At 44.1% G+C, this 22,310-nt stretch overlaps 1 protein-coding gene across 5 annotated transcripts in view; it reads right to left on the bottom strand.

Annotated features, from left to right (window-relative positions):
- Window positions 1-866: 866 nt before the first annotated feature.
- LOC140741704 (GATA-binding factor 2-like) overlaps window positions 867-22,310 on the bottom strand; it is a 36,526-nt gene continuing 15,082 nt past the window's right edge. For 4 of the 5 annotated variants that reach the window (XM_073071993.1, XM_073071997.1, XM_073071995.1 and 1 more), the window contains 3 exons: window positions 19,998-20,143; window positions 17,691-17,816; window positions 4,298-9,810 (listed from right to left, as the gene is read on the bottom strand). In XM_073071993.1, the coding sequence (XP_072928094.1) occupies window positions 9,520-9,810; window positions 17,691-17,816; window positions 19,998-20,143 (563 nt within the window). In that variant the 3' untranslated portion in view covers window positions 4,298-9,519. Of the gene's footprint in view, window positions 1,361-4,297; window positions 9,811-17,690; window positions 17,817-19,997; window positions 20,144-22,310 lie in introns of those variants that run through there. The other variant, XM_073071998.1, reaches the window with a different exon arrangement.

Raw genomic sequence — 22,310 nt, 5'->3', positions numbered from 1 at the left:
TATACAATATTGAGATTCATTTTCTTTCAAAGTTTCAAAGTACATTTAATATCAGAGTATGTATACAATGTACAACCTGAAATTTGACCTCTTCACAGAAGTCCACGAAACATTACAGGCATACTCAATAAACCATAACAGAATCAATGAAAGACTGTACCAACTTGGACATTCAACCAACGTGCAAAAGACAACAAACTGTGCAAATACAAAAAGAAAGAAAGAATAATAATAAACAAATAAGCAATAAAAGTCTGATGTTGAAGATATCCGTGCTAGGTCAGGAGTTTAATGTTGAAGATATCCGTGCTGGGTCAGGAGTCTGATGTTGAAGATATCCGTGCTGGGTCAGGAGTTTAATGTTGAAGATATCCGTGCTGGGTCAGGAGTTTAATGTTGAAGATATCCGTGCTGGGTCAGGAGTCTGATGTTGAAGATATCCGTGCTGGGTCAGGAGTTTAATGTTGAAGATATCCGTGCTGGGTCAGGAGTTTAATGTTGAAGATATCCGTGCTGGGTCAGGAGTCTGATGTTGAAGATATCCGTGTGGGTCAGGAGTCTGATGTTGAAGATATCCGTGCTGGGTCAGGAGTTTAATGTTGAAGATATCCGTGTGGGTCAGGAGTCTGATGTTGAAGATATCCGTGCTGGGTCAGGAGTTTAATGTTGAAGATATCCGTGCTGGGTCAGGAGTCTGATGTTGAAGATATCCGTGCTGGGTCAGGAGTCTGATGTTGAAGATATCCGTGCTGGTTGAGGAGTTTGATGCTGAAGATATCCGTGCTGGGTCAGGAGTCTGATGTTGAAGATATCCGTGCTGGGTCAGGAGTCTGATGTTGAAGATATCCATGCTGGTTGAGGAGTTTGATGCTGAAGATATCCGTGTGGGTCAGGAGTCTGATGTTGAAGATATCCGTGCTGGGTCAGGAGTTTAATGTTGAAGATATCCGTGCTGGGTCAGGAGTTTAATGTTGAAGATATCCGTGTGGGTCAGGAGTCTGATGTTGAAGATATCCGTGCTGGGTCAGGAGTTTAATGTTGAAGATATCCGTGCTGGGTCAGGAGTCTGATGTTGAAGATATCCGTGCTGGGTCAGGAAACTGATGTTGAAGATATCCGTGCTGGGTCAGGAGTCTGATGGTTGCAGGGTAACAGTGAGACTGAAACTGCAGACAAGTGATGCTGATAAAGCTGTTTGCATCACACCACTGTGTGCCCTTGCGTCTTAGAAAGCACGACATCAAGTCCAGCTCGGTGACTGGTTTGGAGACGGCAGTGCAAACAAGGCAAATGTTGTTTGTCACTGTTCTCTCACTCACGACCAGTTCCTCTTTTTATGGAAGTAAATCAACTCAAACCACTGAAAAGGAACACAAATAAATCAACAGCTTCTCCCTCACCTCGATCTGAAAGAGGAATAAAATGGGTGACAAAGCTTACATTAGGTCGAAGCTAATGTGAGTGTGAAGTTTGTGCTAGGTCTTTCAACTACTGCATAAGCCACAGAAAGCAAGGGTGGGTGGGTGAGAGGCTTGTGGCAGGAGGGGACAGCAAGAAAGCAGCAACCCTCCACATCCAGGCCACGCTCTCTCCATGCTGCGGCCATCAGGCAGAATGTACAGAAGCCTTAGGTTCCACACCACCACGTTCAGAAACAGTTATTAGCCTTCAACCATCAGGCTCCTGAACCAGTGTGGATAACTTCACTCACCTCAACATTAAACTGATTCTACAGCCCACAGACTCTCTTCCAGGGACCCAGCAAACTCATATTCTCAGTGTTAACGACTCAGTACAGACAGGAGAGATCCAATTTTCCATCAGTAACACTTCTGACTGCTGCCAGCAGGAAGGAAGGACAGGAACCTTAGGTCCCACACCAGCAGGTTCAGGAACAGTTATTACCCTTCAATCATCAAGCTCTTGAACCACAAGACCTTAAGACATATGAACAGAATTGGGCTGATCAAGTCCACTCCACCATTCTATCATGACTGACTTATTTTCCCTCCCAACCCTATTTTTCTGACTCCCCCACCCCACAACCTTTGATGTCCTTACTAATCAAGAACCCATGAAGCTTAGCATTAAATATACCCATTGGCTTAGTCTCTATAGCCATCTGTGGCAATTTCCCTTGGTAGGAAGAGACGGGGGAGTTATGGTTGGAGAGGTGGTGGTGTAGATTGATCTTAACCTGTAACCAACAGTTTTTTGGTTCCACCATCCCAGTTAACCAAACCCAGTGATTGTTCCCAAGCCATCCAAGAGACAGCCAATGATCTCTCTTCCCTTTGACCCTGACCCCATGACGAAACTCCAGAATCAGGACAAAACCCTCCCGTAAAATGAGATAAAACATCGCACAACATGAATTAATTAAAGCAATTCAAATGGAAAGAAATATACTTCAAAGTTAAACACGAGGAGATCTGCAGATGCTGGAAATTCAAACAACACACACAAAATGCTGGTGGAACGCAGCAGGCCAGGCAGCAACTATAGGGAGATGCACTGTCAACGTTTCGGACCGAGACCTGACAAAAATTCCACCAACATTTTGTGTGTGATACTTCAAAGTTAAGTGGCCTTGCTTAATTTTTTGAGTGTTTTTGTTTAACTGCAAGTAATGAAAAAAATTCAGCTTAAGCTATTAGGTTTTGCAAACTTTTTACCCCCAAATTCTCTGATTTAGACCACCGTGGATAACTTCACTCACCCCAACACCGAACTGATTCCACAACCTATGGACTCACTTCCAAGGACTCTTTCAACTCATGTTCTCAAAATTTATTTATTATTAGTAGGTTTTTTTCTTTGTCTTATTGCACAAGTTGTTGTCTTCTGCTTGTTGGTTGTTTGTCCATTTTGGTTGTGTGCGGTTTTTCATTGGCTCTATTGTGTTCCTCTGTATTTACTATGAATGCCCACAAGAAAATCTTAGGGTTGTATAAGGAGACGTGTGTACTTTGATCAAAAAATTTACTTTGAACTCTGACCTTCCCTCCTGTGAAATGCTCTTTCATGTCACACTAAGACTGCAGTTCTAGTATGCTGCCCACCCCTCCTTCCATCCTAGTTAACTCATTAGTAAGCCTCATTTCTCTGTCACAACCCAAAAGAACCTTTGCAATATTTCTAACTCGCTGATCAGAACCAATTATTGATAGCCTGTAGCCGACACGGTTTTCCGTAAAACAGCCTGGAGTACCCTGAAGGAGTGAGTTCAAGCCACATTAGGGCTTGAAGCTTAAAGCCCGAGGTTACAAGGCATATCGTGAAGGAGGACAAGAGAGTATGAGGTTCAGATGGGGATTTCACAGCTTAGGTCCGAGGCAGAGTTAGTATTGGAGGTGAGGGTGGGCTACAAGATTATTGTTGAAACAAAGTGATCACTGGGGTCCGGACAAGGTTATGATGATGGTGTATCCAGCAGGACTGTGGAGAATTCTGGCCATTCAGTGAGAAATTTATCATCAAACTCTGCCCAGATGGAACTCAAGCAGCTGTCCGTGTTTGGGGGGTAATGGTGTCCAGGAGAGAATGAGGGTGGATGTGGCAAGCTGGTTCCCGTAGTTCCTGGGGAGATCCAACATAGGCCCCAAATTAAGGGCAAGAAAGGCAGCTGCATCTGGATGCTTGGCCAACAGCCGGCCCTCACCACTCAGTGGTCATCAATCTCATTCCGGTCCTGAAGCTGTAGCGTGTTGGTTGCGCAACACTTTACATCACCGGGTGTAAAATCGGGGTTCATTTCCCACCACGTACGTTCTCCCCAGGACCGTGTGGGTTTCCTCTCACACTCCAAAGACACGTGGGTTAGTGATAATAAGTGTAAGCACCAGAAGTATGGCAACACCTGTGGGCTGTCCCCAGACCATATTGGGATCCAGTTGGTCATTGACACAAACAACACATTTCCCTGCATGTGACAAACAAAGCCGGTCTTTTAATAAAGATCTTTATATTTCCTCCCTAAGGGAGATAGCTAGGGCAGTGTGTGTGGGGTGGCTCGGTAGTGTAGTGCTTAGCACAACATTTTACAGCACAGGCGACCCAGGTTCAATTCTCGTTGCTGCTTGTAAGGAGTCTGTACGTTCTCACTGTGACCACGTGGGTTTCCTCCGGGTGCTCCGGTTTCCTCCCACTGTCCAGTTGGTAGGTTAACTGATCATTGTAAATTGTCTCATAACTAGGCTTGGATTAAATTGGAATTTGCTGGGTTTCAGGAAAAGCTCCCTCACAGAAAATCAACAGAAGAGGATAACAATGAATAAATATCACTTTCAAACACAGATTTCTTTTTACGTCTTTTTTATTAATGTTAGCAATGTCCATGAGGAATAATGGTGGGTGGTAACATACACATTTATACAGATAATTGTATGAACATGTTGTACATATTTAAACAATAACTTAATCTACCAACAAAAAAATTAACAAGAAGAATGTAAATACTGCAAGAAACCAAAATCTGTTTATGATGACATGATAAAAATAACTTAAAAAAGCTCACTGCTTCCATCTACACCACAGTGAGTGACAATATATTGCACTTTGTCCTCTTAACTCTGATTTTTTTTGCATTTTTTCTTTAAAAATATTTTTGTCAGTAACTCTCCCGTTTTGACATCCCCAGATGAAAATTCAGCTTAATTTCAAATTAATATTCACTGTACCATTACTTTAAGAAACACATATGCTGGGTTCCAAATCGCTCGGCAAGAAAGGAAAAATAATAAAATCGGTAGAAAATAAAGCCGTGTCTCACAAGACATTGACCCCTGCCCTCTGATTTATATAACCAATACAAAGTACAGCTTTATATGTCAAGGACCATTTTAGAAACATTCAAAACGGATTTTTTAATATGGCTGTTCAGTCCTTGAGAAATAATCTTTATAAAATTGAAAAGTAAAAGATTACTTCTCCTCCATTTTGCTTTCTCAGACTGCTGAAGGGCTTGTTAATGGATACTCCCTCTGTGTGTTAGACATGTCTGTCACAACATGTCCAAGTCTGGTAGACCCGCATCTACTCAGAGAACTGGTGATCAAAGAGTTAATCACTGTTACAATAGACACTACAGACCACACGCACCTGTTAATATATTTTTTGATATTCAGCATTCAAAGGGAAAAGTGCCCTGGATTGGAATTTCTCTGGTCTTATGTCCCAGCCTTCCTGACTCGTAGTTCACCAATGAAGTTCAGCTCTGGTCACCTTGTTATAGCAGGTTGATAGGGTGGCTAAGAAGGCGTGTAGTGTACTGGCCTTCTGTAACCGGGGAGATTGAGTTCAAGAGCCATGAGATAATGTTGCACCTCAATAAAACTCTAGTTAGACCAGACACGGAATATCCTGTTCAGTTCTGGTCCCCTCATTAAAGGAACGATGTGGAAGCTTTAGAGAGGGTGCAGAGATTTACCAGGATGCTGCCTGGATTACAGAGCATGTCTTAAGAGGACCGGTTGAGCTAGCAAGGGCTTTTCTCTGTGCAGTGAGGGAGGATGAGATGTGACATTATAGAGGTGTACAAGATGATAAGATGCCGAGATCCGGTGGACAACCAGACACTTTTTCCCAGGGAGAAAATGGCTAATACCATTAGATATAATTTTAAGGTTACTGGAGGAAAATATAGGGCAGATGTTAGAGGTAGGAACTTTACACAGAGAGCAGTGAATGTGTGGATCATGCTGCCAAGATAGAGGCAAATACATTAGGGGCATTCAAGAGACTCTTAGATAGGCACATGGGTGAGGGGAAATGGAGGGTTATGTGGGTAGAAAGAGTTAGATTGATCTTAAGAGTAGTTTAAACAGTACAGCCTCACAGGTTGAAGGGCCGGGACAACGCTGTAACGTTCTATGTTTTGTGTTCACTTGTCCATCCCAACCTCAGGATTTGAACCACAGAGATCTAAGAACACTCCACTAAGTCCTCATTCCTCCACCAATACCTCAGGGTCAGCAAAGCAATCAGAACAGGGTAACTCAGTCCAAGCTTCATTCTGTGTGGTGTTGAAGGCCAAACATTGGTAATTTCCTTTTAGTTAAGAGACAAGGAAAGGGAATGAAGAAAGAAAACGGCTAAATCTTGGCCGAGATATCTCTAGGTTGAATAGGTTAGGACTTTATTCCCTGGAGCGTAGGGGAATGAGGGGAGATTTGATAGAGGTGTACAGAATTATGAGTATAGATAGGATAGATGCAACCTGGCTTCTTCCACTGAGGATGTGTAAGACGACAGCTAGAGGTCATAAGACAATAGACAATAGGTGCAGGAGTAGGCCATTCGGCCCTTCTAGCCAGCACCGCCATTCACTGTGATCATGGCTGATCATACACAAGGATGAAAAGTGCAATATTTAAGGGGAACCTGAGACGGAACTTCTTCACTCAGAGGTTCGTGTGAGTATGTAAGAAGTTGCTAGTAGGAGCAGTGGATGCAGGATTGGTTGCAACATTTAAGGGAGGTTTGGATAGGTACATGGATGGGAGGGGTATTGAGGACTATGGTGTGTTAATGGGACTGAGCAGAGTAAGAGTTCAGCAAGGAATAGATGGACTGAAGGGCCTGTTTCTGTGCTGTAGCACTCATATGACTCTCTATCACTCTGTATTTGCAGTAGGTACGTTGCTAGTGGGACTCTGAGGGATAAGCTTTTGGAAAGAGAGGGACCGCTTAGGGATAGTTGGCATAGCTTTGTGCATGGACACGTTTGTGCATGTTTTGAAAATCTGGCTGAGTTTTTTGAAGATGTAAACAAGAAGCTATGATCCAGGTGTAGGTCCATGGGACTAAGCAGAATAAGAGGACTGTTTATTCCTCTCTATTGATGCTGCCTGACCTATTGACTTCTTCCAGCATTTTGTGTGTTACTCTGGATTTCCAGCATCTGCAGAATCTCTTATGTTTATGATTTCCTCTTTCTGTTAAATCCTGAGGATATAGCTAGCAAGATTTAACTTAAATCTCATGTTGTTTTTGGATCTTATCATAGAGAAATTAGACCCATGTCTAACCCTCCTCTCAAATCAAGTCTTCAACTACCTCATCTTGATATGCTGTCAAGTTCCCCTTTTCTCTAGCACACTGATCCCGCTGTTATGCCCTGATTTTGACTGTGCTATGAAGAGGTTTTGTCAACTTACTACAAACTCCAATGCACAGGATTGCAAGAGGCTGCCAACAGCTGTCCACGTGGCCAGCTCCATCACGGAAACAACCATCAAGGATACCTTCAAGAGAGGGTGCCTCAAGGCGGCATCCATCACTAAGGACCCTCACCATTTATGCCATGCCCTCCTTTCGTTACTAAGACCCTTACTCAATGATTCTGGAACAGCTTTTTCCCCTCCACCACCAGATTTCTGAATGGTCCATGAACCCATGAACACTACCTCGTTTCTCCTTTTTTTTTTTGCACTGTGTAATTTTGTAATTTGTAGCCAGTTTTGTCTTTGCCCTGTCCTGCCAGCACAAAACAACAAATTTCATGACAAAAGATTCTGCAGGTGGTGGAAATCTTGAGCATTGCACACAAAGTGCTGGAGGAACTCAGCAGGTCAGGCAGCATCTATGGAGAGGAATAAACAGGTGACATTTTGTGCCAGGACCTTCACCAGGACTGGGGGGGGGGGGGGGGGAGAAGGCAAAATGAAAAGATAGGGGAGGGGAAGGAGTGCAAGCTGGCAGATGATAGGTAAGACCAGGTGAGGGGGAAGATGGGTGGGCGAGGGTGGATGAAGGAAGACGCTGGGAGGTGTTAGGCAAAAGAGGTAAAGGACTGAAGAAGAAGGCATTTGATCGGAGAGGAGAGTGGTAGAAAGGGAAGGAGGAGGGGAACCAGAGGGAGGAGAAGTTAAGGGTGAGAGTGGAGCATGAATGGAGAAAGGAAGAAGAGATAAGGAGGAGGGGAGAGAAAGGTTTCTTGACTACAAGCTATGACCTGTTTTAACATTGTGGTTAAGAAGATGACTACACAACAGACCACGGTAACCAGCAATGCTCCCTGTATGCCCACCCCCATCCTCTCGGTTGGCAGAAATTAAAGCTACGGTGATACTTTTAAACTGAGAGAAGGAACAAGAACCTGTTTAAAGTGAGATGTGGGATGCAAAACTTTTTAAAAGAGCTCTGATTTACATATTTGCCTGAGAATGACCAAATAAAAATATACAACAGTCACCCATCTACATTGAAATCACTTCTGCCCATTCAGATGTTGGTGCCTTTCCAACGGTGAGAACTGAGCTTAAAGTACGGGGGGGGGGATTTGTTAAAAACCACAGGCTCTTGTCTGCACTCCTCCACCGCTCCACCCCACTCTGTCCACCCCTCTTTGTTGAAGGATCTAGATTCTCCACAATGGATGATACCCAACCAATACCTCTTGCATCAGGCAGAACTCATCTATCAATACCAGCTGGCTATTGGATGATGAAGCGGTCATATTTAGACACAATCCTTTCTTATGCTTACTCAGAGTCACTGAAGGGCAGTGAGGTATTTGGCTAGTTTCCTCCTACATTCATAAGACCCCAAGACATAGGAGCAAAATTAGGGTGATCAGCCCACTAAGTCTACTTTGCCTTTCGATCGTGGCTAATTTATTTTCTCTCTCAACCCTATTCTCCAGCCTTCTCCCCATAACCTTTTAGGTCCTTACTGATCAAGAACCCAAGAGCCTTAGTATTAACTATACCCATTAATTTGGCCTCCATAGCTGTCTGTGGAGGGAAGAGATGGTGGGGGGGTTATGGTTGAAGAGGGGGTGGTGTGGATTGAGCCTAATCCTGTAACCAACATGTCTTTGGTTCCACAGACCAGTTAACCAAACACAGACCAGTTAACCAAACCCTTCAATCACTCCCATCCCTCCCCCGAACCAACCAACAGACAGCCTATGACCTCTCCTCTTTGACCCTGACCCCATGACAAAGCCTCAGAATCAGGACAAGACCCTCCCATAAAATGAGATAAAATATCGCACAACATGAATTAATTAAAACAATTCAAATGGAAAGAAATATACTTCAAAGTTAAGTGGCCTTGCTTAATTTTTTTTGAGTGTTTTTGTTTAACTGCAAGTAATGAAAGAAATCCAGCATAAGCTATTAGGTTTTTGCAAACCTTTTACCCCCAAATTCTCTGATTTACAATATTCACATCAACACCAAGAAACAAAGTTGCTTTGCAAGGTGTCCAGCGTGGTTCTGCCTCCGTGTGCCTCCCAGTTCGAAGCAAGCAAACCAAACCCATCACTGCCTTCCTGCTTCTTCGCTGAGCAGGTAAAACTCTTTTCGGTTTGACTCCAATCTTGCCTCCCACGAGTCCTGCAATGCCAGCTGGGGTCAGGGCCCGTCCACCAACCACCACGCAAGTCCGTCCTCAATCTTTCTGGCTTTGGAAAAGATGATGGCAAAAGCCTCTTGTATGTTTTTCTTCACTGCCCTTCTCTCCTGTTCCATTTCTCATCGCCCGCCGGAGGGGGGGAGTCTTGCTCCCCCCCCACTAGCCCATGGCGGTCACCATGCTGGAGGGGTGCGGGTGCCCGAAGGAGAGGCTGGACGTTGGGTGGATCGGGGTGGGGGTGGGCAGCATGTGGCTGGCATGACTGAATGGAGGCAGGTGTCCCATGTGCTGCATGTGTCCGGCCAGGCTGAAGGATGAGGCCTTGTCCTGCATGCACTTGGACAGTTCCTCGAAGCCATCTGACATCCTCTTGTTCTTCTTCGACTTGCTGGACATCTTCCTGTTGCGTGTTTGAATCCCCTCCTTCTTCATAGTGAGGGGTCTGTTCACCTAAAAGCCCAGAGGCAGAGCAGAAAAGAACATGGTCTCTGTTAGATACACCTACACTCAGTGGCCAATTAATCTTTTATTTTTATTTGGAGATAGAGCGTGGACCAGGCCCTTCTAACCAAATAAACTTGCCCCGTTCAGCAACCCACATAAATAACCCAAGCCTAGTCACAGGACAACTTACCTACTAACCCATACATCTTTAGACTGTGGGAGGAAACCAGAGCACCTGGAGGAAACCCAAGCAGTCATGGGGAAAAGGTGCAAACTCCTTACAGATGGCACCAAAACTGAACTTTGAACTCTGACACCCTGAGCTGTAATAGAGCCACACTAACTACTATGGTATGGTAGCACACTAATTATTAGGGACGCCTGCTCATTAATGCAATTATCTGATCAGCCAATCAGGTGGCACCAACTCAATGCATAAAAGCATGCAGACATGGTCAAGAGGTTCAGGCGTTTTTCAGACCAAACATCAGAATGGGGAAGGAATAAGATCGAAGTGACTTTGACCATTGAATGGATGTTGGTGCCAGATGGGGTGGTTTGAGTATCTCAGAAACTGCTGATCTCGTGGGATTTCCACACACAACGGTCCCAAGAGTTTATAGAGAACGGTGTGAAAAACAAAAGGCATCCAGTGAGTGGAAGTTCTGTGGGCGAAAGCGCCTTGTTAATGAGAGGTCAGAGGAGAATGGCCAGACTGGGTCAAGCTGACAGGAAGGCGACAGTAACTCAAATAACCACACGTTACAACAGTGTTGTGCAGAAGAGCATCTCTGAACGCACATGTCGAACCTTGAAGTGGATTGGCTACGGCAGCAGAAGACCAAACATACACTCGGTGACCATTTTATTAGGTACAGGAGGTACCTTATAGTCTGGCCACTGAATTTACTTAAATGAGAGAAGAGATCAACCTCTCAATTAAGGAGAGGAGAGGACAACCTTACTAACCACAGTGAGTAATGTCACAGTAGCGTAGTGATCAGCACAGCACTATTACCACACCAGTGACCCGGTTTCAATTTCCCTCACTGTCTGTAAGAGTCTGTACATTCTCCCTGTGACTCTATGGGTTCCTCCAGGCACCCCGCTTTCTTTCCACAGTCCAAAGACATACGGGTTAGGGTTAGTAAGCTATGTTAGCGAGGGAAGTGTGGTGACTCGCAGTCTGTCCCCCCGTTCTTCCTCCGTCTGTGTTGATCGTTGATGCAACTATCTGTTTCGGTATTTCAATGTACATGTGACAAATAAAGCTAATCTTTAATCTTCACTCATTACAACAGAGCAACCCCCTCTCATTTCCCTCTACTACTGCAAATTATTCTCTCTTATAGACTGTAGAGTACAGGACAGGCCCTTCAGACCACGATTGATGAGCTAATTAACTTCACAATACACTAATCGCCACTGCCTGCACACGGTCCTTACCCCTCCATTCCACACACATTCCGCCCAAGAAATTCTTAAATGCTCCTCCACCACCACTCCAGCCCATAAGAATAGGAGCAGAATACGGCCATTTGGCCCATATAGTCTGCCCTTATTTCATCATGGCTGATGTATTATCCCTCTCCACCCCATTCTCCTGCCTTCTCCCTGTAACCTTTAACACCTTGGCTAATCAAGAATCCATCTCCGCTTTAAATACACCCAATGACTTGACCTCCACAGCTATTTGTGGCAACAAATTCCACAGATTCACCACCCTCTGCCTAAAGAAATTCCTCCTCATCTCTATTCTAAAGGAGAAGCACATTCAAGGCACCCACACATCTCCTTTGAACTTAGACCCTCTCACCTTAAAAGGTGTGGTACTAAGGTTCAAAGTTCAAAGTGTTTTTAAAATCTGTACATTTTTGTCATATACAACCGTGAGATTCATTTTCTTGCAGGCATACTCAATAAATCCATAGAATAATAACCATAACACAATCAATGAACACCAGCTTTGGTGTTCAACAAGTAGGCAAAAGACAGAAAATTGTGAAAATACAAAAGGAAAGAAATAATAATAAGTAAATAAGCAATAAATATTGAAAACACAAGATGAAAAGTCCTTGAAAGTGAGTCCATAGGTTATGGGGACTGTTCGTTGTTGTGGTAAGTGATATTATCCCCTTTATTCAAGAGCCTGATGGTTGAGGGGTAGTAACTGTTCCTGAACCTGCTGCTGTGAGTACTGAGGCTCCTGTACCTCCTTCCTGGTGGCAGCAGCGAGAAGAGAGTCTGTGCTGGGTGGTGACGGGTCCTAATGCTACTTTCCTGTGACAGCATTTCATATAGATGTACAGGCTGAGAAAAAAAAACAGCCTGTCTACGCTAAATATACCTCTCCTTATTTCCATAAACCTCCATCAGCTCTCTTCTCAGCCTCCAGCACTTATGTTCTGATCACCGTCATCACTTACTGATATCATTGGCTGATATCACTTACTGCAGCCAATGAACCCACCAGCAGGACTTTGGAATGTAGGAAACCAGGAGAAACACATGCAGTTGCATGAAGAGCATGCTAACTCCACAGAGAAAGCATTCCAGGTCAGCACTGAACTCGGGTCCCTGGAGCGGTGAGGCAGCGGCTCTACCTACTGCACCAACACTCCACCACTGAAAGGCCTGGATGGGGTGGGCGTGGAGAGGATATTTCCTGTAGTGGGGGAGTCTTAGACAAAAGGGCAGTTTGAGAATGTAAGGACGTCCATTTCGAACAGTGATAAGGAGGAATTTCTTTAGCCAGAGGATGGTGAATCTGTGGAATTCATTGCCAGAGACAGACATGGAGGCCAAGACACTGGATATATTTAAACCAGTGGTTCTTGATTGGTAAGGGTGTCAAAGGGGAGAAGGCAGGAAAACGGGATTGAGATAGAAACATAGAAAACCTACAGCACAATACAGGCCCTTCGGCCCACAAAGTTGTACCAAACATGTCCCTACCTTAGAAATTACTAGGGTTACCTAAAGCCCTCTATTTTTCTAAGCTCCATGTACCTATCCAAAAGTTTCTTAAAAGACCCTATCGTATCTACCTCCACCACTGTTGCCGGCAGCCCATTCCACACACTCACCACTCTCAGAGTAAAAAACTTACCCCTGACATCTCCTCTGTACCTACTCCCCAGCCCCTTCAACCTCTGTCCTATTGTGGCAACCATTTCAGCCCTGGGAAAAAGCCTCTGACTATCCACATGATAATAAATGGACAATAAATGGAGATGCATAATAAATCGGCCATGATGGAATTGCGGAACAGACTTAATGGGCCAAATGGCCTAATTCTGCTCCTGTGTCTTATGGGAAAATCATACTAACTACTCTATGTACCACAGGTATGCTCACGTAAACAGCCCACCATACCTCTCACAAATGGGTGCCTTTCTGTATTTCTCTACTGTTGCAATCAAACCAACATCCACCACTTCCACCAGCAGCTCATTCCCTCTCACACCACCCTCTGAATCCCCTGAATATCCTCAGGTTCCCCTTAAATATTTCACCTTTCACCCTTAACCTATGACCTCTAGTTCTGGTCTCACTCATCCTCAGTGGGAAACGTCTACTTGCATTTACCCTATCTATGCCCCTCATAATTTTATATACCTCTATCAAATCTCCCCTAACTCTCCAGGAAATAAAGTCCTAACCCATTCAAATTTTCCCTGTAACTCAGGTCCTCAAGTGCAGGAAACATTTTTGTCAGCTGGAAAGAGTGCAGAGAAGATCTATGAAGATGTTGTTAGGACACAAAGGACTGAGTTATGGAGAAAGGTCAAGCACTGTGAGGCTTTTTCATTGCTTTGTTGGGGAAAAGAAGTAATCTTATAAAAGTAGGGTGGCAGGGTGGAGGTATGGCTCTACTAAAGGAGGTAGATGGCAGGTCGCTCAAGGCCAAGGTGTAGCCCCCTGGACCAGGGTCACCTTAAAGCCATGGGAGCAGGTGGTGGATGGTCGTATGAGCAGCTGGTGCAGATCACAAGTCCTGGTTTTGTGACCACTGATGCCAGGCGAACAATCTCTGAAGAGTATTGATAATGGCTGGGGTCACCTGTCTTATAAAGACACTGCCCAGAAGAAGGCAATGGCAAACCACTTCTGTAGAATAATTTGCCAAGAACAATCATGGCCACCTACATCATGCAACACAACACATAATGAACAAACTTATAAAAGTTTATAAAATAATGAGGGGCACACAATCTTTTTCTCTTCCAGGATTGGGGTATCAAGAATTAGAGGAACATTAAGGTGGTGGTGTGAACTAAAGAGGCAGCAGATGCTGTACTCTAAAACAAAAACAGGATGCTTTAACAGCACAGAAGGCCAAGCAGCAGCTGTAGAGGCAGAAGATTTCAGTCGTGGTTTCAATCAGATTTATATTTCACATGTACATTGAATCACACCATGAAAGAAATCCAGAGCAACACACACAAAATGCTGGAGGAACTCAGCAGGTCAGGCAGTATCAATGGAGATCCATAAACAGTCGACATTTCAGGCTGAAACCCGTCACCAGGACTGAGAAGGCAGGGGGAAGAATCCAGAATAAGAAGGTGGGGGAGAGGAAGGAGGCTGCCTAGAAGATGATAGGTGAAGCTAGAAGAGTGGGAGAGGGGTGAAATAAGAAGCTGGTAGGTGGAAGAGGCAAAGGGCTGAAGAAGAAAGATTCTGATAGGAGAGGACAGTGGACCATGGGGGAAAGAGAAGGGGGGGGGGTGCACTAACCTCTCTCTCTCTCTCTTAAGAAAACTAATCTCTCGCTCAACATTTCTTATGATCTGCTCTAACAAAAATGACACATTTCAATGTACATATGACATATAAATCTGATCTGTATCTGACAAGGTGGGATGTGTCATCAAGGTAGATGGGAGTGTCAATTTAAACCCTATATTAGGACCTTTCCCTTTCAGTCTCAGATTGAAACAGCAATTGATACCTTCTGTCTCTACAGAAGCTGCTCGGCCCTCTGTGCTTTTGAAGCACCCTGTGTTTGTTTTATTTTGCAGCATCTGCGGTCTCTTTTGTCTGCACCACCACCCTAATGTTCCCCACCGAACTACATCCCACCCTATATCATCACCCTCGAATTGTCAGTGTGGGGGACACCTTCACCACACATGATAGTGCTGAAGATGGCTCCCTCTAACACCTTTTCGAAGGCCATCGGGAATCGGGAATCAATGCTGGCCTTGCATCTCTCCTGTAAACGGGTCACAAATAGGGTGAGCAAAGAAGCCACAAAACCAAGTAAATAGTGAGAGTGTGTACATTAAATGATGAAAGTTTTTCTTTCATTAAAATTTTTAAAAAGGTAGGAAAATTAAGACAGGCATGGATAAGGATTAGAGTAGATTAACTTTATTTGCCACGTGTCCATCAAAACATGGAAACATACGAACAGTGAAATGCACCAACAGCCACACAGTCCGAGGATGTGCTGGGGGCAGCCCACAAGTGTCACCACACTTCCTGTGCCACCATAGCATGTCCACAACTCACTAACTCTAACCCATTTATTTTGGATGGAAAATGGAGCGCCCGGATGAAACCCACGTGGTCAGGGGGCAAACACGCAAACTCCTGACAGCATTCCGCTAAACACTATTCTACCTGCTGCACCAGATCTTAAATCATGCAAGTCTCTTCTTTAAAAATTAAAATAAGGTATGCAACATTGTTTGAGACATAGATTGGGTGGCGAGGTGGAAGTATGTCTCTACCGAAGGAGACGCAGAGCGCTCTTTCCCTCCGCTGAGCCTGCAGGTCACCCTCGGTAAGGGTCCAGTGAAGCCATGGGAGCAGGTGGTGGATGGTCATATAAACAGCTCGTACATATCACAAGTCCTGGTTATTCAACCACTGACGCCAGGCAGATAATCTCTGAAGAGTATTGAAAACAGCTGGAGTCACCCATCTTGTAAAGACACTGCCCAGAAGGCAATGACAAACCACTTCTGTAGAAAAATTTGCCAAGGACAATCATGGTCACGGAAAGACCACGATCACCTGCATCATACGTAACGATGTTTGACATAATGATGGTGATGACCAACAGGGAAGACTACCGATAGCAAAGGCACCTAATACTGAACGACGAACATTTGGGGTCAGGCGGTAAGAGGTTTAAAGAAGACATTTTTTCAGCGGGAAGGTGTTTGGCACTGTGGATGTGGTGGAGGCGAATAATCGGAATCGGGTTTATCAGCACTGAATTAAATGTTCTGAAGTTTGTTTTGCAGCAGCAGTACAAAAGGCATAAAACTACTATAAATTACGAAATAAATCAAAGTCACAGCAAGAAAGAAGAGTGAGGTAGTGTCGATGGATTCATGGACACGGTGTGTCAAAGTTTCTGCTCTCGAGTACTTTGGACAATTGGGAGAAAGTAAACAGAAAGGTATCATCACCTAAGTTTATAAATCAAGAGAATCCTTTGGAAAGGACATGCACTTATCCAACTCCACCCTGCTTGGCCACATCTGCTTTTTAAATGTAAACTGGAGCTTTTTTTAAAACACTTGGGAAGAAGTCAATTCAGTGTAATAGTGAAATGAAAAAAAAATCTGCCTTAAAACTCCCAGAGGTAGATATCTAACTTGATATGCACAATATGTTGTCTTGTTTAATTTAAAATGTTGGTAATTGTACAGAAGGACAGTCAGCAAAGGGAATGGGAAATGACACTTTGTTCATGTAATTCACTGTATTTTAACTCATTGTGTGACAACTCATGTTCACAAATCTATTATTTTTTCTTTTTTGTCTTTGTACTATTTGTTGTATTTTGAACATTCGAACATCTCCATGTGCAGATTTTCATCAATTCCACTGTGCGTCTCTGTATTTACTGTGAATGCCCACAAGAAGGTGAAGCTCAGGGTTGTAATCAGTCAAACATCGAGCGAGGAATTAGCCAATGTTTGACGGATTTAAGCATCGGGCCAGACTGGAAAGGTCAGGCACGAGCCAAATTAAGCAGGCAGGACGCAGACCTGAGAACGTATCGAAGGAACAGGGCCTGGGTCCGAGGGTGAGGGATTTATTTGTCTGGCCGATTTAAGCAGCAGGCCAGATTGGGAGTCAGGACTGGAGGCGAGGGACGGGCTGGTGCACAGCTTGCTGCTCGCAAGGTTTACTCATCTCTGCGCTAAACTGAGGCTGTGGCCAGTAACTAACAGGTTCCTGCAGTGATGTAGGGCCTCAGGGCTGTGGGCTAACTTCTGTAAAGTTCAGTTCTGAATGTTATTTGCTAACTTTTATTGCTTGCATGATTTGATTTTTTTTCCTAACACATTGGGAGTTTGAGTCGTTTTTCAATGGGTTCTACTGGGTTTCTTTGTTTGTGGCTGCCTGTAAGGAGACTAATCTCAAGGTTACATATAGTGTACACTGATCCTTCGTACTGCACCTGGAATGGTGGCTGTTGATTTGGGACAAGTTAATTGTTTAAGATGCTCCAGTGTGTGAGGGAGAGGGGGAGAGAGAGAGAGATAATTTTAATTAAGCCATTACACTCACTTTCTAAAGAACAACAAATGGCAGAGATAGAGGCACAGCAGATTAGAATCAGTCGAAGTTTACACAATAATTTACCTAGGGCCTCCGCGGTTAAATAAACAGTCTTTAAGAGTCTTCTTTAAGATGCGCTTTGAAAACAGAGGTGAGGGGGGGAGGGGAGGCAGGATAAATAAATCGCAAGGAATATTTACGCACACTAAATTGTCTTTTCCACATCAAAACCAAGCACAACGCAAGAGAGAAGCAAGACTTGATCTCGCTCTCCTGTCAACTGTCCCTTTAGATGATTTTTTTTTAGTCCATTAAAATATTATGCGGTGCCTTTGACGAGACAGTTTTATTTTACTTACATTGTGGAGTTTGAAGTAAAGGCCACAGGCGTTGCACACCGGGTCACCGTTGGCATTTCGCCGCCACAGAGTAGTGGTTGTGGTCTGACAATTGGCGCACGATGTTCCCGCTCTCCTGGCCGCTGACTGCGTGGAAATACAAAAAAACACAACGCGGGCGATTAGCTGGAGCGGGGTTTGAACAGGATCTGAGATTTAGTGCGTGGTGATCCATCCACCCCGGGCCTTCACCTGGTCACTGGAGAATCCCGAACCGGATAGTTAACAGGGTTTACAGTGAAAAAGATGTTCAGTGTTTTTCTTTGCGGGTTTTGGAGCGGTCACGTCAACTGACAACATTACTGGCGTCTGTAATGACGCTGAAATCATTGGGACAACTGTCGCCGATGAAGTACAAAAGCCCGGGGAAGGAATTCCCAAGGCTGGCGGTGACAACCTGACTACGCAAGGCTGTCCTGTACGGGCGGGGCGCGTTGGCGTCTTAAAGGGGATTAGAGCGGGTTTTAGATTGGAGCGGAATTCCAATATCGTCCGCAAAGACATCTTTAAAAACGCGCTCGCAGCAAGTGAATTCTTCGGGGGTTTTTTTCCCCCCTTGAAACACTCCACTTAGATTGCAGACCGCGATGGGCTGGGTTTAAGCGCAGCCCTTTCCAGAAGAAACCCCGATTTTAATAAATACCCCGGCCACCACCGATTAGGGCAGCGAACTATTTACATGTGCTGCGCACTTTATATGCATTTTATTAAATAATCTGGTAATATATTGTTTTACGTGGTGTGCGTGATATGTGTTGTGGCTTCACCGTGGTCCGGACACAGGTTGTTTCGTTTGTGGACAATCAGCCAGATGACAATAAACTTGAACTTGAAGATACAGAACTTCTAAATCATTCATTTAAAATCCCCCATTTCGATGTTAAAAAAAAAAGTAAGTTTTGATCCCGACTATTGCAGGCATTATGTGTGACTACACAAATAAATTGCACTTTCCTTCTCCCTTGCTGATGAGGAGAGATTTTGGACAAGTCGGCTCTAGAGAAACGAAGACCTCTCGTTCTCGCCCCTGACTGAACACAAGAGCTGAGTTCCTTATCTTTAGCGAACAGGCATCCGGTGCGGAACCCGCTGTCAGAATTTATAAAGGCTACTTAAAACCACCCAAACGAAAGTGCAAAATATCGCCGATTACCACAAAGAAAAACTGTTTTTTTTTACTTTTACAAAAATATACACACACACATTGGGAACACTGCAAGGATAAATCCAGACACTATCTCACAGTGAGTCTAGCGCTAGAAAGAAAATAAATACCCAACAAAAACATTATTAAATTAAAGCTGCGTTGATTCGCCTTCCTGGAAATACCAACCGTTCAGTGACAAACCCCGACAAAAATACTAGAGATTCTTCTTTTATTTCTGTTATTCCCGTGGGACTTAACATTTGCCCTTCGCTTTCAATGTTAAAATTAATTAGCACCGAATTCTATTTTAATAAGTATAAATTAGTCGCTGTTTCAGAACCGCGCCAGCAATACTTTTAATTTTAAAACGAAACTGATTGAATACATAGAATACAGCCCGGAGCCCCTTAACGTTAGTCGGTGTAACTGATATTTAAAATATCTTTATTTTCAGTTTAGTGTTACACTGCGGGGAAACAGCCGGCTGAAATATGTAAAAACCACTAGCGATTTTGTTTTGCTAATCCCGTAGCCTCTGATGCAGATTTTAATTACAACCTACACACAGACACACAAAACCAGACAGACGTTTAACTCCAAATAGGGGTAAATAAATACACAAATGCACACGCTTGTGTACATAAACGGATCCACCAATCCCTAGTGCACAGATAGGTTGCACACAAGTACACACAGACATTACACTCTAACGCTGAAACGCAACGATAGGAAGACAAGATTGATCTTCTCACTCGAGTGTTTTAACTGTAAACTCCGGGAACCACCACATGGTCGAAGGTAGGATTTTTTTCCAGCACACATCCCTCTCTCCTCACACACAGAGACACACATATACACACGCACCCAGTCCTAGTTTCCTCACCGTAGGCACCACGTCCCTGTACTTTATGGACATACAATCCACCGCATGGATTTGTACGTAATGCATTACATTATCTTATTTTGTGTGTGTGTGTTTTGGTACTGTATTGGGATGCCGAGTAACAATTATTCCATTCTCCTTTACCCTTATGACATTAAACAATATTGTGAATCCTATGCCTAGGCCCAACGAAAAACAAACGCTAGTTATTAAGGTCGCGAAGGTTGGAAAAACCTACCAATCTCCTTTTGGGTTTAATGAGAGGTCTGTTCTGCCCGTTCATCTTATGGTACAGGCCGCAGGCGTTACACAGGTAGTGACCGGTACCGTCTCTTCTCCACAGCGGTGTGGAGGTGGCCCCGCAGTTCACGCATTCTCGGCCCTCTGAAATCAGATACAGATAAAGAGCAAATTGACATGTCTGCTTCTGTACAAAATATCGGACCAACTACACACTCTTATTAGCCAGTGCAAATCAGTTTGCTCGTTTATTCTGAAAACTGCTTCGGATTACGTTGAGGAAGTAACAGTAAACGCCTGTGTTTCTGTTCAAACGGTCCAGATAACCGTGTGCCCTTTTACATACAGCGAGTGGAGGGGTGGGGGAGGAACTGATTTCCCTATTCCATCTGCTCCGGGTTCCAATGCACCAACTCTCCCAGTAATAAAATGCTGGCATTTGTTTTCCCAAACAAGAGAAAACCTGCAGATGCTGGAAATCCGAGCCACACACACAAAATGCTGGAGGAACTCAGCAGGCCAGGCAGCATCTATGGAAAAGAGTCCAGTCGATGTTTCAGGCCGAAACCCTTCGGCAGGACACACTGTAACTTCCCACTCTGATTGCAGATGATATACATATTTTCCCCTCTAATAATTTCCATCTAACCGTCTGATTTGGAGAAGGACTCGTCAGTATTTGGACAAAATAGATACAAATTGTTATCTTTGGTTTGAGCGCGATACATTGAAGGGGCAAGTTACATCGGCAGGAATTCGGATGGGTATCTGTTTAATACGAAAATAGACAGAGCGCCAGCTTTTATTAAACCGAATAGTTAAATTATTCCAGAGTATGAATATGTCCCTTTTAAAGGGGCATTTTCACACAATCATTTGTAGCCTATCTGAAATAGCTGACAAAACTTTGCAAAAGTCCCTTCTTTGACAAAACAGAATCCAGTTTTTTTTTAAATCAGCTCCGCAGGAAATCAACACAGATTTTGCAACGTGTATTTTCCAAAGGGAACCTGATCCGGCACTGAGCCGGAGCACCGTCCACCAAGTCTAGGATATATTACGTGCTATTTGCAAAGCAGGTTAAGGGATGATCACCGCTGAGCATATCACAGCGCGAAGATAAGAACTGCTCAACTTTACCTCGCGTTTACCGCCAAGTAGAAGCATGGAGCTTTTTAATGGAACTTTTAAATTAATAAATAGCTTCTCGCCAAAAAGCGGGACCTTAACACCACCCCCCCCCCCCCCCAACTGTTAGGGTTTTTTTTTAAGATTTAAAGGGTTCTGTGTCGGTGAATTTTCAGCACGATTTGCAAGGAATAAGATGTTTCACAGTGCGGGCAAATTGTAACCGTCCTGTAATGAGACCGGTGCGAGAATAAGCGACGACTTATTTCTTGGAGCAGCAGGGAAAGCGGAGTTGCAATGACATGTGCTAATTAAACAGATGGTTAAAGCGCAAGGTTAAGGCCGGATAGTCGATGTGAGTCGGAATTTTATTGCACAAATCAACAAGAGCAAATCAACTCTGCAAATGTCCCGTTAATCAAATAAATCAGTCGGTGAATTAAGACCATGAACAATATAACTACCGAATAATTTACTAGTTAGCAGTTCTAACATATTCCCAAGCCGTTTTGTTTTATATATACACACACATATATAGATATACAGTAAATATTTTTGTTCTAAACACCCGATGGAGGTGTATTGGAATACAATGGGGGGGGGGCAGAATATTTTGGGATTGATACTGCACTCGGGCGGGGTACAGGGGCGAATGCTGGGCAGAATTGGTCTTTATTTCCGCAGCGCGGTAAATGTGACCCAGCACCGGGCTCTCGCCCTGAGTGCGAGGGAGATCAGGCCGACGGAGACCGGCTGCGGGGTGGGGGGGGGGACTGGTGGTGCCGGGGAGGGGGAAAATAGGGAAGACCATGACCCTGATCAAGGGGCGACGGAGGGGAAGTGGGAGGAGGGTAATTGCTGGGCGTTTCCACATTCTTCCCGCATCTTGCCCACTGAAAACTTCTGATCAAGTGTGCATGCGTTGTAACGTGCAAGCAAACATTTTGAAGACCGGGCCTCGTCATAACGAATGGGAGTGGGAATTATATCTCAAGATTAATTAATTATTGGGTTAATTTGTGAGGGCCACAATTAGACTCTTGAAATATTCAAAAGCAGGTGCATGTCACATTAATGTAAAATTAACATATATATATCGTTTTTTCTCCATATTATATATTTATGTTGTTTATTTTAAAACGTATTCTTTGGAGAAAAAGTCTTTATTTTGGGTTTTCCTTGC

Source organism: Hemitrygon akajei, chromosome 19 (genome assembly GCF_048418815.1).
Source record: "Hemitrygon akajei chromosome 19, sHemAka1.3, whole genome shotgun sequence".
Classification (NCBI taxonomy): domain Eukaryota; kingdom Metazoa; phylum Chordata; class Chondrichthyes; order Myliobatiformes; family Dasyatidae; genus Hemitrygon; species Hemitrygon akajei.
Note: the sequence above shows the minus strand (reverse complement) of the source record. Positions and strands in the feature narration are given on the sequence as shown.